The sequence below is a fragment of the Mus caroli genome, chromosome 8, assembly GCF_900094665.2.
Source record: "Mus caroli chromosome 8, CAROLI_EIJ_v1.1, whole genome shotgun sequence".
In the NCBI taxonomy this organism is placed as follows: domain Eukaryota; kingdom Metazoa; phylum Chordata; class Mammalia; order Rodentia; family Muridae; genus Mus; species Mus caroli.
In genome coordinates this window covers 31,202,464-31,220,580 of record NC_034577.1, presented here as the reverse complement: position 1 = coordinate 31,220,580, position 18,117 = coordinate 31,202,464, and the positions used below count along the sequence as shown (strand labels likewise).

The 18,117-nt window shown below is 39.7% G+C and overlaps 1 protein-coding gene across 1 annotated transcript; it reads right to left on the bottom strand.

Moving 5' to 3' along the window:
• Window positions 1-9,742: 9,742 nt before the first annotated feature.
• On the bottom strand, window positions 9,743-11,629 carry C8H8orf48 (chromosome 8 C8orf48 homolog). Its single transcript, XM_021170659.2, has one exon. It carries the CDS (start codon window positions 11,504-11,506, stop codon window positions 10,625-10,627), a length of 882 nt encoding a protein of 293 aa, XP_021026318.1. The 5' UTR covers window positions 11,507-11,629; the 3' UTR covers window positions 9,743-10,624.
• Between the last annotated feature and the right edge of the window lie 6,488 nt (window positions 11,630-18,117).

The window sequence follows — 18,117 nt, the reverse complement described above, 5'->3', positions numbered from 1 at the left end:
TGGCACTCACTTTGTAGACCAGGCTGGCCTCGAACTCAGAAATCCGCCTGCCTCTGCCTCCCGAGTGCTGGGATTAAAGGCGTGCGCCACCACGCCCAGTGTAAGATGATTTCTTTATCACCTACTTTCAGTATCATTGTGACTAAATCTCAGACAAGATCAGCTCAGAGGGGAAAACATGATTTGAACTCATAGCTTTGGAGGATTGCAGTCTTCCATAATGGGACATCATGGCCCAGAGCTCTTCGCAAGTTGGAACATGTGGTAAAGGCTCCCCCTGTGGAATCAGCAAGCAGAGAGATAGAGCAGAACCACCCTTGGGTACAACCCTCAGATGTTGGTTCTTAGTGACCTATTTCTGCTAGCCAGATGAGAACTTTTTGAAGCCCTGGAGCCTTCAGAAGATCAATAAGACCTGGGAGCTGAGCATCAAAACCTGTCTATTAGAAACATTTCAAATTTAGCCCATACCAATCAGTCATCTTCAAACTCACCCTCTTCAAAGATTCGGCACCAAATATAAGTTACTGTTTGCCTGAAAGGAATGTGATCGGTCTCTTATTCAATTCCAAAACAAACAAACAAACAAACAAACAAAAAAACTTAGCTTTCCTCTGTGACCTCATGAGCATACACTCTGCTTTCTGTATTTCTCTTCACTGTCTGCTCTTCTGAGCTCCCACTCAAAATTGACCACCAGGCTCTGTACAGAATTCTGGGGTTTCTCTTTCCTACACAGAATAACTCTTTTAACTTTCATAGGAAAGCCACATTCAAAGAACTTAGAGACATGGTCAGGCTGAGTCACGGCCACTGCCCCATTTCTCTGGTACCAGTTTACTGTATTTCTCATCTTTGCTTTGCTGTGCTAAAGCATATGACATAGACAATTAATGGAAGAGAGATAGACTTTGACTCACTGTTTCAGAGCTTTCAATCCGTCATGGTAGAAAGGGTGTTCGGTGCATAATAGTGCACACTATGGTTTGGGAGGAAGCTGGGATGGATGATCTTGAAGGCTTGATGTAGTCCTCAAGGCCTATATACAAAGCATGAAGTTACACAGGAGACCTTGTGTAGGTATATACAAGGCCTATATACAAAGCATGAAGTTACACAGGAGACCTTGTATAGGGCTTGGAGAAGCCCTCTATTTACAAGCCAAACTAATGGCATATGACTAGAGAAGGGATTTTCTTATATCAGAAATTCTTGGAAAATTTGTGGCACTCATGGGGCTCTGTAGAACCTAGGAGATATAAGAAGATGTTTTCTAATTGCTCACAGTGAATGCATTTCTGGGCATGTGGAAAGAGACATTAATGGGCCTCTGTTTTGACACTTTAACAAACTTCAAAGCCCTTACTTGTAGAAGATGCAACTCATAATAGACAAGTTTGTAAGCACAGGACTTACATTTACGAAAAGGTCCTTACTGCTAAAACTGAAAAAGTAGAGATGAGATAGAACTGAATTTGAGTCTTCTAGATCATCTAATCTACCAGGAAGGGTGGCTTTTCCTGTTCCAAAAAACCTAACTAGTTAATAGGCTAATAGAAAATATCATCCCTCTCTTGAATGCCCTCACTCCCTGGGGTTTATAAATGAACATCAGTGGAACACTGTTAACTTTCTGTATAGCATTTAAACTTCTACATAGTAGATCCTACCAAAGAGTTGCCTTCATGTCTTTTAACCCAAACAAATCTGATAAAGGACCAGACCCAATTGAGAACAAATGTAAATTATGTTTAGGTGGCTAGTTTATCTCCAGATTCACTGTCTTGCCAAAAAAAAGATTCCAGATGTGCATTTTTAGAGTATCTTGAGCTTGAGTGGCTGCCAACTGTTTAGCTATCTAGTTTTCCACCAATGATAACAATAATTATGTATCCAAGGTTTCCTCCTTTGGGAGAGAACAAAATGGGACTCTCATGCTGTGTAGATACCTCAGATTTAATTTCAATGTACACATCTGTGAACATATTAGAGATGACACAGAGCCTCCCTTTAACTACCTGGAGTGGGAAACACTGTTAATGATGACCACAACACTCATTGCACATCTCAAGATACACAGTGCTGGCTCATGAATAAGATATTCAGTGGAATGTCTACCCATGGGTCAATTCCAAGTTATGGGCCTCATAGAGCACTATTAACGCATATTGAAATTTAACTAAGTTAAGCATAGGAAACTTCAGTCAGGCAAAGATCAGGGATAAGTTGTATTAAGAGCCCAACTCCATTTTCCTTGGAGCATTGACAGCTGAGGACTTTAAAGACCCATCCTTTGCCCTATTTCTGGACTAGCTGATAGAAAAGTCCTAATGCCCCTTTTGTTAAAACTGGTGGAAGGTTCAAACCAAGCAAGGGTTGGCTTGCTTGACTGAATCACCTTATCCCCACCTGCAAGCAATAATAAAGCCAAGCCCATCTCTGTGAAAGAACTGCCTGAAAGCCTACCAACCTCTCCTGACACCCCCCCAAACCACCATTATATGGTTATCAAATATTTTTTTATACCCTCTCAATGCATTTGTGGCGTCATGAATCTTGGCATCTAAAGCAAGTTTTGAATGAAAGAACCACATCATGGTCTCTCCAAAGCCTAAATTAATACTTCAGCAAACAATGTCTTCATCAACATGAGGCCTTATTATTATGTAGGCCATGCCCACTGACATCTTCAATTTCACTGGTGTTTGAGTTTACTGCAACTAGTAAAATATTTGAATTCTCTTTCTAGTCTAATAGAAGTTGAACTACAATTTATGTCCTTGGTGCTCAAGTCCACAATGTATATTCTTACCTTTCATCTTCTCTTGCAGATAAAACTCAAGGAAGGGCCACACCTAGAGAGACAGAATTCCCAATTACTAGCAATCTATTTACTATGTTGTTGAAGAAAGATCTGAGCTACCACGATAGGCTCTGTAGGAAATAAGCCAGCATACTTACAAGGATAAGTACTCGGAACTGCACATCCCACATGTTCCTAAATAGTTCGTGGATTTAACTGTGAATGGGCCAGATGTTCAGTGCTGAACCTTCTTTCTCACAATCTTGCACATCACTTATAAAGGGTTTCATTACTAGAACATGCTCACTGAGCAGGCTTGTTTCTGGGCATAAGATTTTTTTGTATTTGATTAATAATAGATACACATTTAAGCACTTCTTACACTCTAATATAGATAATATATCTGTATAAAGATATTCCAAGCTACTAAATGAAAGAAATAAAAAAAGGAAAGGACATGATAAAAAGGATAGATAAAAAGGAAAGCCAGAGGCAGAGACACCTGAGAGGGTCCAGAGTAAACATGACTCTGAGCCATGTGAGGAGAGGGAAGAAAGGAAACAAGAACAGCAGCCAGGACGCCCAAAAGAGAATGGGTTAACCAAAATGCTTGGATTTTCCAGGGAAGAGCAGCCCAGTCTTCTATGATTACCTAGTCATCTAATACTATTGTTACTAATATCTAGTTTCTATTTTACACCTCTTGCTATCAAACTTTGAACATTTCCTAATTTCAAAGGGTGACTCAAAGCATAGCAATAAAGCAGCATACTACCAATGTAAGAATAGACACAGGATTGGAGAGACGGCTTAATATGTAAAGCACATGCTATGCAAGTATGAGACCTACGTTCAAATCCTCAGAATGCATGTAAAGCCAGTATGGAAGTCCATGTCTATAGTCCCAGTTTTCTTAGGACAAGATGGGTGGTGGAGACAGGAGCATCCCTGCAAGCTAGGAAGCTAGCTCTCTTGGTGTGTGTAATAGTGACTTAACAAAGAGATCTTGTCTCATGAAAACATGGTGTAAGACAAAGACCAACACCAGAGAGGACTAACACACAGGCATACGAACATGCATGAACTCTGTGTGTGTGTGTGTGGGGGGGGAGGGTGTGGGTGTGTGTGTTGGTATGTGTGTGTGTGGGTGTGAAGTATAGACACACAAGTATAGACATAGAGACCAATCGAGTTAATTTAAAGTTCAGAAACAAACCCTCACCTCTGCACAGTTGATTGACTGATTACAACCATGATATCAACAGCACTGATAGAGGAGACTAGTCACTGCAAGAATGGCACCAAGAAGACTACATACATACCTACAGAATAATAAAATTGGGCCCATAAACAACAAATGCAACTAAAACAGAAATAACGGCGCATCTTAGTCCGCCTTTTAGTATTCCAGCAAAATACCTAAGGCTGACTATACAGGGTTTATCTGAATGCAGTTCTGGAGGCTGTAATGTCTACAACCTGGTATACCGTTTGATCAGCATCTGTGAGGACATTTGTTATTGTATCATACCATGCAGGAGGGTATCTGACATTGAGACAGACCAGGTCACAAACCCAGGGATGCTTTTCATAGGGGTCTTGAGCTTGTGAGCTCATCTAATCCTATATACTTTCCAAAGCATCACTTCCAAAGAGTATTTACGTATGAATTTGGGAATTCCTTTTCACATACATTTTGGGACTCGCAGTCAAGCTGTAGCATGTGTACCTCTAAGCCTCATCATGAAATACCAAACTGTAAAGCTATTAGTAGAAATCACACAGGAAAATTTTAATTCCTTAGACATGGTAATGGTTTCTTAAATGTGACACAAAGATATAACTTACAAAAAATGGTAAATTGGACTTCCTTAAAATTACTTGTTTTATGCATCAGATGGTGTGTGGGACTAGAGAGATAACCCACAAAATAAGAACAAATTTGTAAATCATATATATGAAAGTAATTTAATATCAAAATACATAAGTCCTACAACTCAAGAAAATTTATAAACAGCTCAGTTTTTAACTGATTAAAAAGATTTGATCAGACAGCTCTCCAAAAAAAGTTATACAAATGATTATCAAGCAAATGAAAAGTTGTTCTGTAATACTGAATATTCAAACAGAAAAATCCAAATCTCATTAAAATAACATTTCAAACCTTTTGCAAATGGCTGTAGTTTTTTACGTGAAAAATAAGAAAAGGGCAGCTGGCGGTGGTGGTGCATGCCTTTAATCCCAGCACTCCGGAGGCAGAGGCAGGCGGATTTCTGAGTTCGAGGCCAGCCTGCTCTACAGAGTAAGTTCCAGGACAGCCAGGGCTATACAGAGAAACCCTGTCTGAACCCCCCCCCCAAAAAAAACAAACAAACAAACAAAAAATAAGAAAAGAGCTTCCAATGAAGGAAAGGATTGGAGCACTTGAACATTACTGGGAAAAAATATAAAATACAACTTGTTTGTAAAAATCATTTCTCAGTTTCTAATAGAAGTTGAAGCTTGTGTTAGGAAGTGATCCTGCTAGCTCTTTATACAAAGGCACCAATGACTTCATAGACATCTCACACTCAGAAACTCATCTGATCCTGATTACAGCTTCTAGGTAGAGAAAAACAAAATTAGAAACGGTGGTTGAATAAAGTTCACAGCAGATATATTTGTATTAATCAAAGACTGACAACAGTCCAAGTGTCATAGGCAATTAAACAGATAAACATACTGAGAACTATACCTACAACAGATTATTATTATTTTTAACAATTTTTATTATATATTTTCTTTTTTAATTTGTTTATTAGATATTTTCTTCATTTACATTTCAAATGCTATCCCAAAAGTCCCCTATACCCTCCCCCGACCCTGCTCCCCTACTCCCTCCCTCCCACTTCTTGGCCCTGTCATTCCCCTGCACTATTTATTCAGCCACAGAATGGACAAGGTTTTTATTTTGGCTCAGTTGGGAAGGGCTCACCAGAAGAATATAGCCAATAGGTTACATATGTCATTGTAACACTGAGTTTATTAGCTTGCCCTCCCCTGCAAACAATGGTTCTCTGAGGACTAGAGGCACAGATAAGTCATTAGCATCCCAATAAATGAAAGTGAATGTCTCAGGAGAAACAGGGCCAGTGATGCAGTCTGAATTCGATCAAAACTCTTATTCTTCCTGTTTAATGACTGGTGAGATGTCCTAGAAAGACTGGAAATGTGGTCTGCTACCCATGGGTCATAGCAGCAGAACAGCCATATTCACTCAAAAGAAATGGACCAAGACCAAGTGTGTGCGCGGGCACACACACACACTGGCTGCCTTTCTGTTTCTCTACTTCATTGTTTTGTGGTCCAGTCTGTTGAGTAGTGATACCCACCATAGGGATGGTTTGGCCCCCTCTGTTGTTCTGCTACATACAAATATCCTCTATGTCGACGTTCATGCAGACATAATCAGAAGTGTGCCTTACCGATTCCCTAAGCATCACTCTAAACTGGGTGAAAAATCTACATTGCCCAGCTGGTCCCAGACCATTTCCTGCCCTGTGGCTTTGGAGCCTGCAGTGAGACAATACATCAGACAGAGCACAGAGTGTGGTGGTCTTGGGAGCTAATTAACTCAAGACTCAGACTTAGAAAAGAAAAAGAAATAGGAAGCTCTTAGTACTCTTTTCAAGGACACACAGTTCCAGTGACCCAACTTCCACCCACTAGACCGTTGTATAAAGGTTCTCTTAGCTTCCAATAGTATTGCACATTGAAGACAGAGCCCATAAGCAACACTTAGCCAAAGCACAACAAGACTATATACCAAAACACCTTTGATGCTTATATTTGCACAAACAGTATTGGAACGGTATATTAAAAACAATTTAAGCATTACTGTTTAGGCTTTACACACTAGTGTTTCACATCAGAATTTTTATGGATTTAATGTGCAGAAATACTTCTGCCCTCCCTAATAAACTTTTACCCCTAAGTTCGCTGAATTCACTCCATCTCATGATTATATCTTGGTATGACTGGCTGCCCTATATTCAAATCAGTGGCAGATATTTGCCTAGGAAGAGCAAAGATCTTGGAGGCGGCTGGTCCAGAATGGCATTGCATGGTAACAATGGGGATAAGATCTGGCATACCAAACTTTTCCATATCCCTTTGACTATTGGATCATGTAAACATAGTACATACTTAAAGCTACAAAATTTATAGACAAAAATAAGCAATAGAGAACATGCTAGCTTAAAAAAAAGGCATCAGTTAAGAAACTTGACCCACATTTGTACATGTAAATTATACTGGCACAGAGAAAAGGTGAACGTAAGGGACAGCAAGTCCTGGAGAGAAGCTTGAATATAGCAGTCAGGAGAATAGAAAGATGATTCTAGGACAGATATAATAGAACAACTTCATAATGTCAATTACTTTTAACTATTTTTGTAATGGAGGGGAATTGACTCAAGTTTTCTGTTTTAAGTTAACAGAATTACTTAAAGTATTTGTGTGTTAGAAAAATAACCCAAAAATGGGGAATAGTATGAAGAGAAAAATAAGGGAGAAGATACGTAAATATTCTACAAAGAGCAGTGACGGCCAAAAGTACTGAAGAGACTGGTGAAGAAAAGCAGCGGTCTATTGAGATGAGGTTTCCGGACTGGTTAGCTAATAGAGTTTGACCTTTATTACGGGGAATTCTAAGTGGAGCAATGTTCAGAGTTTTGATTGTATAAAATGTGAATTTGCTGAGAGGCTGAAGATAAAGTATGATGTAATTTGGACCTCAACTGAAAAGTTATTATGTAGGTGGCAATGACTTTTTCCATTTTATTTAGGAATGACTAAGAAGATATTTTCCAGGAAAAAAGATCATTAATGCATAAATGAAGGCTTAGCTCAAAGACTAAAATCTTAACCATAATGGCTACAGAATCTCTTGAGCCAGGGATCCATCCCATAATCAGCCTCCAAACACTGACACCATTGCACACACTAGCAAGATTTTGCTGAAAGGACCCAGATATAGCTGTCTCTTGTGAGACTATGCCGGGGCCTAGCAAACACAGAAGTGGATGCTCACAGTCAGCTATTGGATGGGTCACAGGGCCCCCAATGGAGGAGCTAGAGAAAGTACCCAAGGAGCTAAAGGGGTCTGCAACCCTATAGGTGGAACAACAATATGAACTAACCAGTACCCCCCCGGAGCTCGTGTCTCTAGCTGCATATGTATCAGAAGATGGTCTAGTCGGCCATCAGTGGAAAGAGAGGCCTATTGGTCTTGCAAACTTTATATGCCTCAGTACAGGGGAACGCCAGGACCAAGAAGTGGGAGTGGGTGGGTAGGGGAGTGGGGGGGTATGGGGGACTTTGGGGGTAGCATTGGAAATGTAAATGAAGAAAATACCTAATTTAAAAAAATGGAAAAAAGAGCCAGCGTTTGCAAATACAATTAAATTTCACTCAAATAATCTGATGTGTGGAAAACGGTCTCTGGGTAATGCCATCAATGCAAGCATTTTTATAGAAAAATAAATTATAAATATGAGTTATCAAGGAATGTGTGATTTTTTCCCCATTAATGGCAAGCTGCTCTTCAAAAAATGATAGTTTGTTTGACCAAAAACTAGGACATAGAGAAGATTCATAAAATCATTATGACCAAAATGGATTGTTTATAACAATGCTGCATTGTTATATACAATATAGATACATATGTGTATGTTATATACAACACACACACTGCTATATTGAAGCCCTCAGCTTCATCTTTTTTTCTTGCCAGCAATTAAACTCTTTATGTAGTATATATTCATATTCTTTATTTCACTGTATTATTCTTGCATGATTATCACACACACACATACTTTATTAATGGTCAGCATTTCTCAGAAGCTGGCAATAAGTCTGCTTCTTTTCTCTCTCCTAGCTTCTCGAAAAGTTTGTCCCATGTCCGGCTTCAATGTCTAACTACATGCCAATGATTTCCCCACTAGTCCAGCCTCTAAACCTTCCCTGTCGACTGTACATATAAGTAACCTGCTTCTTTACTCTCGCAATGTATTTGTCTCAAATGCACCATACACTACTTAGATATAAAGAATTATATTCAATCACACCTTCAAATTTGCCGTGTTGTAGTGTTCCTATCTGTATTGTGTTTTATTATAGAGAAATACAATAAGAACATCCATCAAAACCAGTTAGGTTAAGGAAAGGATTTGCTAAGCTTACAGGTTACCTCCCATCATGTAGGGGTGACATGGTAGTAACTCCCAGCAGCAACTTGAAAGCGGGAACTGAAGCAAAGACCATGGAGGAGTATTGCTTACTGACTTGTTTTTCCAATGGATTTCTTAGCTTGCTTCCTAACAACCCAGTACCTAGCGCCAGGGTGGCACCAGCCACAGTAGCCCAGGCCTTTATATAATCAAGAAGTATCCCACAGATATGAACATACGCTAGTAAGATAGAGGCATAGGCTAGTATGATAGAGGCAAGTGCTCAACTGAGACTTCCTCTTCCTAAGTGACTCTAGTTTGTGTCAGCTTAGATAGAAACCAGCACAATGACCCCTTGTCAGATTCTTGATTCTGACATAAACATTCCTGATAGGGTCTTTGTTTCCCTCTAAACCTTTAGAAGCCAGCTCTCCATCATCTGCCCCTCCCCAACATTCCTATGCTACAGGCTCTCCTACCTGGTCACTAAGCTCTGAGACTGCAAAGAACTTGCTAGCACAAAGTTCTCAAGTCTTCCCACAAATGCCACCCCCACCCACCCAAGCCAAAACATGGTCACATCTGTCACAGCAATGCCCTACTCTCTGGTATCGATTTCTGGTAACAATTGGTTGGGTTTCTGTTACTGGGGCAGGGTGTGTGTGTGTGTGTGTGTGTGTGTGTGTGTGTGTGTAATAAGCAAAACCAGCTTAGAGAAGAAACAGTTTTATTTAGTTAATAGGTTATTGTCAGTCATAGGGGGAGACAGGCAGGAAGTGAAGGCAGAAACTTTTTGGCAAGGGCTAAACAGAACACATGGGGAAATGTGACTTACTGGCTTGCTTTCCATATCTTGCTGAGCTTGCCATGTTACACGGCCTGAGACTACCTGACTAAGGATGGCAGTGGCACAAATCCTCCCACCTCAATCATTAAGGAAGTAAATGCTCCCTCAGAAATGCCTGGAGACGGATGGGGAGAGAGGCAATTTCTCAGTTGAGGTTTCCTCTTCACAAGTGACTCTGGTTTTAGTCAAGTTGACAGAAACTACAGAGAATTCTGTCTTAAGGAAATTACTATTCAGTTGAGTACACAGGTACACAAGTCAGAATCCTAGTGCCTTTTAAAAGTTAGTCTCCACAGCCTCTTTATCACCAAAACCAGTCCTCATCACTGCTTTCTAACTATCTTACATCTGTTTACTTCTTTCTCTCTGTACTGTCAACCACCACTCCAAACTACCATCATTCATATGTGTGTATAGAGAATACCACACACACACACACACACCACACATATTCCCCTAGATTACAAAAGTTTTGAAATTACTCCAATTGTCTTCCATAATGTGAAAAACCTATTGGATTTAATGACTTAGACTTCGGCGAAGGAAGCAGACATAAATTTTACATTAGTTTCTAAATTTCCTCTATAAGAGATGGTAATTACTCAAATACACACCAGGTACATGTATGCACAACACATGTTATCACTAATCACCAATAGTCACCATCCCCTGGTTGGGCATATTACATATCACCATTAGTAGTCAGCACCTCCTATCTGGTTAGACATGTGAGTTGAGAAGCGTTAAAAGACTTGTACAGTCTTTCTACACCTGCTTTGAATATGCCCGCCCAAAGCCAGAGCTTCCCTTCTGCATTTTCTCAGTCAGTCGCTTCCAGATGATCCTAGGATCATCTGAAAGCCTGGGGAAGCCCTTATGTGCTTCTCCAACACGGGTGAGAAAGTCTGTGGTATGAAGGTGTTCATCTATTTTCTCTTGGAGTAGTAGTGACTGCAGTAAAGTTTTCCTTCGTCTCAGGAAGTCAGACTGAGCCAGCTCTGCTCTTTTGCTATTACAGCTGGGACACTGCGAAGAAATGTGTTGCGTAATCGCCCCTATGTACGCCAGAGTCGCTCTCGTATTTTCCAAATAGATTCTGTTCCACAGTTCATCAGGGATCGTACAATTGAAAGCATCTACCTCTGACGTCTCTGCAATCCATCTGAGCTGCAGCCTTTTGGGTCTGTTGCTTTTCTTAGCTCTTGAATCCTGTCTCTGGTGAATCAAGTTTACTTTTTTAGTACAAAAAGACTGCAGGGCATCCAGTTCTTCTGCGGATTCCTTAGGGGTTTCTGGTGGGAGTCTACGGTCGGGTTGAGATCTTTCAGAATGAATTTCTTTGCTCTTGAGGTGGTTGATCCACTTTTCACTCAGCTTATTTTCATCCTTCTGTAAGAGTGAAAGTTCTGACTGCTCCTCTTGCTCTTCCGAACTTGTAGTCGGCGTTTTGGTCTCGAGTGGGCTCTCAGAGGTGTGTGAATAGGATTGTAATTCTCCAGAGAAGCTGATGGAACCAGAACTCAGTACCTCATCTGCACAGGACCTGGAGAACTCTTCTGAAACTTGAGTAGCACAGACGTCCGTCTGGGCCGGGCCTCCGTGCTCTTCTTTTGAGTCCTCTGGCTTCTGAGCAGGTGGCCACCCCATTGTCTCGGACTCAGTTCCTCATCTGCTTTGCTCTGGTCAAAAATGGGTCTGGAACCAGGAAAGAGGAGCCGACAGGGCACAATCTTTGGTGTAGTTGAGTGCCGCGAGCTTCTTCCTCCGGGTTTGCCTTTCCTGGTTGCCGTGGCAACGCGCGCCGGTCATGCGCAGTGAGTGCTCTCCGGTATCCCGCCCCTTTCCTGTCTCCAGCCGGAGCCTGTTCAACAGCTCTTAATTCAGCCCTCAGGCTGCTGGCAGTGCTGTATAAAACGCTCTGTGTAATTCAAGGGAAAAGATCGCAAACCTTCCAGGTCAGACCAGGTGTTGCGCATACGTAAGTCCCATGGAGACAGACAGATGGCACTTGACAAAAGAGATAACGCGTCTTGCCGCAAAATTTCCACAAAAAGTGCTGTCTGAAGTCCCCAGCAATACATACCTGTTTTAGAGCCAAGGGAGAAGCTGTTTGTAGATTTGCCTTAGAATAAAAATAGAAATACTCACACTATTCTCTAAGGTCTCTCCACAGTCTCGCAAAGCTCCTGAAAACCCTCGCAGATTCCTCAAAACCATAGTCTTAGGTGCTGTCCCTTCCAACTGTCAGATCCATACCTTCATCTCTAGATGTCGTGCTATATGGCTATTACCACCTACAAGATGCTTTACACGGAGGGTTCGGTGCATTTTCTGCATTCTGTATATCTGAGTCTCTGAGGATAAAGCCTAAAGATGTAGCCTGCTCAAGAAATCTGTTAGTGTGCAAACCACTTACAAAGGGGCAGTGGGATACCGACTTACAAAGGGACAGTGGGTTTTGTGACATGAGTAATTCCACTTTAAGAAAGTCTAAGTATCCTCCTATTTAATCTTCAAACTCAAGCCCTTACCCAATGATACATCCCTCTAATACAGGGCTTCTAAAAGACGTTGCCTCAGACCTAAATGCAATAGACAGGTACATGTTGACAATCCTGATGATGACCCTAAGGCACACACACACACACAAATACACACACACACTGGACTCTCAAATGCACTTTGTCTTCCTTCCCTGCATCCCTTCTGACACTGCCGACTCATCCTTGTGTATCCCCACCCTCTCTCCCTTACTTTGCCAAGGTCAATGGTCTGAAATATTCAAAGATAATCTGAGAAATTTGGTCAGCCTTCCTTTAAAGATAAGGACTTTCCAACTTCCTCATTTCGGCCAAATTAAAGAAAGCAGAAAGATGATTGTGGATCTAAGGGATTTCCAGCAGGATTCATGTTTTTATTCTAAAATGTTTCAAATTCCTCCCTCATGCTCCCATTCATATTTCCGTGTAAGTCATTATTCTCCCCACCCCCAACAAGGAAGGTGTCTTTAAAGTACATCCTCTAATAACATCCATGGGCTAATACCCAGGTTCATCCAACTTTCATCTTTTAACACTGTAAGTTTATCTGTTTTTAAAAAATAGCTTCATCTGTGACGAAAAAATATGAATAGGAAATTGTCTAACTAATCAATTTTCTTTTCATAGAGGTAGCGAGATACTGTGGACAGTTTAACATTCTAGTAACTGCTGTTTAAGAAGAAAAATAGCTGCAGCATACTATCATGGTCAGATAATATTCATGAGGTAAAAGTCAAAGTTTGGACTTGAAAATAGAAGCTGTGATTTATGTGAATCACTGTCGACATTTCAAGTGTACTGCAGGGGGGAATTTCTCGGTGTCTTTGTTTAAAACCCAAGTCCCTATTTGTTTCTCGTCTGGAAACTAAAGGTCAAATGCATCTATTAACTCCCATACCTGAGAGTCATCAGTGCTTAGTGTGCAGAGGTGAAGACACTGTGGAGCACTGGCAAAAGACATGCTGTGCTTCTTAGAGGATGGGAAGAAAAGTGTGAGCAAGAAGAATGCCACAGATCACTTTTTTATTAATTGAATGTTTCAAGAGAGTCACCTGGTCAGAAAGCATGGAGGGGAAGAGGAGGAGGGAGTCCCATCTTCCCATTTGATCCCAAATTCTTTTCATACAAAACTGAGAGACACAGATTACTTCCTCTGGCTCCTCTAAATGTGTATTCAACCGGGATTCACAGGAGAAAAACATGGGAAGTCACATTCAACAGTTCTTGTTTTTAATTAGAATTAAAAAAAAAAAACCCATGGAATTGACAGAAAATATGTATATACTTCCCAGAGAGTATAATAATAGCATTTCAGTGTCTCAACAATTGTATTACAAAATTATTTATACTTAAGCTAACATATATCTACAAATTTCAGAATCCTTTCTTCTAGTTTATGCAAACAACTCTTAGTATTACATTTTCACTTCTTTGTGTTAATGTCATCTCAAGTTCTCATCTGAGTGGCTACAGAAAACCATTAAATTGATAATATGTGGTATTCCAGACATTCCTATATTTGTCAGTCTTACTCAGGAAAATATTCAGTAAATGTTAAATTTCACCCTCTGTCTCTCCCCTTTCCCTCTTTCTCCTTCTTAAATAGGAAATATACAATAAAACCATGTTTCCCAGGCATTACACACATGGTATCTGTCACCCACATTTGCATACTGTCCTTATCCACTATCTTCACTAGAGATAATTTCAAATATTATAATTTATCATCTAGTTTGGTATTGGAAAGATTAAATCAGTATACATTGCTACATACTTTTTAGACTGTTTTCCTTTTAAATAATATATTGTGTGTGTTACCCTGAATCAACGTACAGGTATCCTCCCTGGTTTCTCTCAATAACTGCACTGTATCCTGTTATAAGGATGTACTATGTTTGAATGGGCAATTTCTACTTATTCTTTGTGTCTCAGGAGACATGTATTCAAGATAATTCCTACTAGTGAGATTACTGTAGCAAAGATTAAGGATAGGCGTGGTTTTCCAGCTGCCCTGGGTAAGGAGTATAACTTTGACATTTCATCCAGAAACTATATAAAACTGCCTGTTTGGAGAGCATGATTTATGGGCCATTTATTCATATTTGTGGGTCTTTGGTGATATATCTGAAATTATATCTTTTGTAATGTAAAATTGAACCTCTTTTGTTATTAGCGAAGTGGAACAGATTTTTATATAAATAAGGATCATTTAGATTTCTTTTCAGTGTGCACTGCCTATTCATTTCTTTTACCTATTTTATTATAACGCCTTCATCTTTGCTTTCAATTATTTTAAAGCACTCAAACAACACTTTCTGTGTTGAAAATACTGTTCATTTTTCTGTGACATGGCTCCTAAGTGTTCTGTCATTTTGCCTTTCTCATGTATGTTGTTTGCAGCCTTTAAAGGGTTTCATTTTGTATGAAAGTTTTCAGTCCTTTCCCAACTGTTCTTAGATTGTAGTAGATTTTGATTGTATTGAAAGTGTTTTGTTTAACTGGCTTCCCTTTTGCTGGCGCACAGTCCTCCGAATTTTAACAGTGAGACACATGGAAGCACCCTCCAAACCCGGGTACAAACCATCTTGTTCCATCTCCTTTGTTTTCTCAGCTGGCCCATGCTATCTGTAACAGTTTTTTTCTTATTGTTTTTTTTTCCTGTGAATTTTCAGATATACAATCACATTATGTGCAAATGACCACTTCTTTTTAGGCCCCTAAAGACGGATTTGGTTGTGTTTGGGTGTTGGCTGTTGAACCCGAGTTCTCCAGCCTTTGAACAACAAGCTGTGCACCAGATACTCGTTCCGCTCCCTTCATTTCTAATTCTGTTGTCTTCCTAATTACATCTGTAATTACCTGAAAGGATAAGCCAATTATCTTTGAACTTAAAAGAGTCCTCATTTTCTAAATTAGATATTTGTCTTTGTCCAGATTGGTAGAGTACACAGACAACTTCTCATTGTTTAGAAATGGCTGGACATTAGAGAAATAAGTCAAGATGACCAGCATCAAACAAAGTTAGCCTCTGAAATACAATTGCAAAATTTTCATATGTGTAAGCGGATGGATAATTAGACTTTTAAAGAAATGTGTAGATTAATGAAAGCTCTCCAACCAAAAGTGTCAGATGTTCCATCTGTGTTGTTTTAGTATTTTCAGAGCATTATTCACTTTATCAGGCTGACATTTTTAAAAACTATGATTAAGGCCAGGAATTTGGCTCAGTAGTGAAACGCTTGCCCCACATGTATAAATCCCCAAGGTCATTGGCCAGTGCTGCAGAGCATATAAGTAAATAATTCTGAATGAAATTCTGAGAATATAGCGGGTCCTATTTTTTTGCATAATTCCTAAATATGTGATACCCATTTTTAAAGTAAATATTTAGAAATAAATTTACCTTGACATTACTATTACAGATTAAACTAGCAACAGAAAATATGAGCCCAGGCATTCCAAATTTCCTAGTCTTATTTTTTAAGAGATAACAACAAATCATAACATAATGAAATATAATAAGATCAATCAAAAAATATCCTCTGGCAGGGCTAACCAATGTCTTAACTAGCAATTGTTTAATTCATTACGATAGCTGAGAATCATTTCAATTCTCTTTTTAAACAAAACTGGCATTGAGATCAAGGTATTTGTAGGACTGTTTCCTTCTAACTGCTTTACAGAAAGGATCTGTTCTGAGCCCCTCTCTTTGATTTGTAGATGGCCATTGTTTTATGACCACATGATAGTTTTTCCTCTATGCATGGCTCCATGTCCAAATTCCTCTTTTTACAAGGATGTTAGCTGTATGAGATTAAGGCACAACCTAATGACCTCATTTTAACTTAATTATCTCTGTAAAGACCCTGTCTCCAAATAAGGTCACACTCTGCATTCTGAATCGCCGGAGATCAAGACTGCGATGTAAGAGTTTAGGTCATATGGGAGTCAGATTAAAAGCTAATTAATCAGTGCACTTTTAGGGTAGATGTTTTGCATAAAAAATGCTAGCAACCTATTTCTTGGAGGAGAGGGGAAAGAATATTTAAATGCAGGGACCTGACTTTGAATTAAGAATATCTTTTGGTTGACTCATTGTAGAGCACTTACCAAATGCTCTAGGTTCAATCCTCAAAACAGAAAATAAGTAATAAATAAGTAGAGTTGTGAGGTGGTCTCTTTCTGGGAAGATTCTATCATAAACTTGATTGGCTGCCCCTCCCCCCCAGAATGATCACTAGACTTTCGTGACTCAACTAAGAAATTGTTTTAAGAAAACATTGTTCTCACTGGGAAAATGTAGAAGTACATTTTGATTGATATATTTTAGGAAGTTTAATTATTTTAGGCATCGAGGCAATCATTTACCTTTGTTCCTATCTGATTATCAGATAAAACTGCGAAAGTGTAAAATTCAACATTGCTGTTTGAAAGTGGTATCTCCATAACTTAACTAAGGGCAGCAATGCAATCGTAACAGACATCGCTAAGTACAAGTTTGAATGGCAGGGTCACATTTTCCATGCTGTTTCATAGTTCTAGAATGGCTGGCGCTGTAAGATGACACTGTTCTGCAGATTCTAAATCCCTGCTTTACTTAGCTCTGCTTCCTTGTGGCTAAAGCCCAGAATGATCTCCAGCATCCCCGTGTGATCAGGAAAGCAGTAAGACCCCTGAGAGTGCACAACACTATTGAAGACTGACTTTCAGATCAAATCTAGGAAATAGTATAAAAGAAATCTAAATATAATAGATTTCCCTTCAAAGCACAGAGGACCTATAAAATGAATTCAGCTGCGGTGTTTGAATCTGAATATGAGTTTTATATATATATTATATTTGGGAGAACTACAGGAATCTGTGGCTCTTGATGATGGGCCTGGAGTTCACAGTGGTTTTCCTGAAAACTATTCTGCAGAATTACTTCACTACTCAATATCTTGCAAAAGCATTTTACTGTAATTTTCTACTCACAAAGCAAGCCTTCACAGCAAAATGAATATTCATATGATTGCCTAGGGTTGAGTAACATTGAAATTGCAAATTATTCATTCAAGGCCACTCTCTCCATAAAATCATTTTATTGAAGTGTTCATAGTAATCATAAAAACAGAACCACACTCCGAAAGGACATATAATGTAACATAGTGAGCTCACAGGCCAAAGTTATTTTATCTCCTTATTTTAGATAGGAATTTTCCAAAAACAAACTATATCACTGAAGAATGTAAGGCTGTTTCTCTAGAGCCTGCTTTGCTTAACGTGAAAGCTGTCAACCCAACAGGCTGAAACAGAGCAAGATTATGAGAGGCAAGTGAATAGCTCATTCTTTGTGGCCAGGCCCTTGCTGCATGCCGCCATGTGGTACGAGGCTGAGAGGTATGCCCTGTGATAGCTAATGAAGCGCTTCCTTTATATCACACTAACCAGAGCTCTGATTTCAAGCTTGTATATTATGCTACTGAGATCTCACAATAGTAGCCTTTGTTCTCCCTAGCAGAGGCTGTTTCTTGTCCATCCCCTGGCTACATCTCATGCACCAAACGTGCTAGACCCTTGATTCACTATGAAGGGCAGACCTGAGTCATAAAACACACCCGTGGTACTTCCTGAGATTGCTTTTGCTTTTGTCTCTTTCTTTCCTAAGACAGCATCCTCCCAGATACCAAAAACTGGTCATGTTGTGGCCACTCAGAGATAGCAGGCTTAGGGTAAAAG

Bases quoted from the DNA above. Each gene is read 5' to 3' on its own strand.
- C8H8orf48 (XM_021170659.2), bottom strand. From the start codon at position 11,506: ATGGGGTGGCCACCTGCTCAGAAGCCAGAGGACTCAAAAGAAGAGCAC.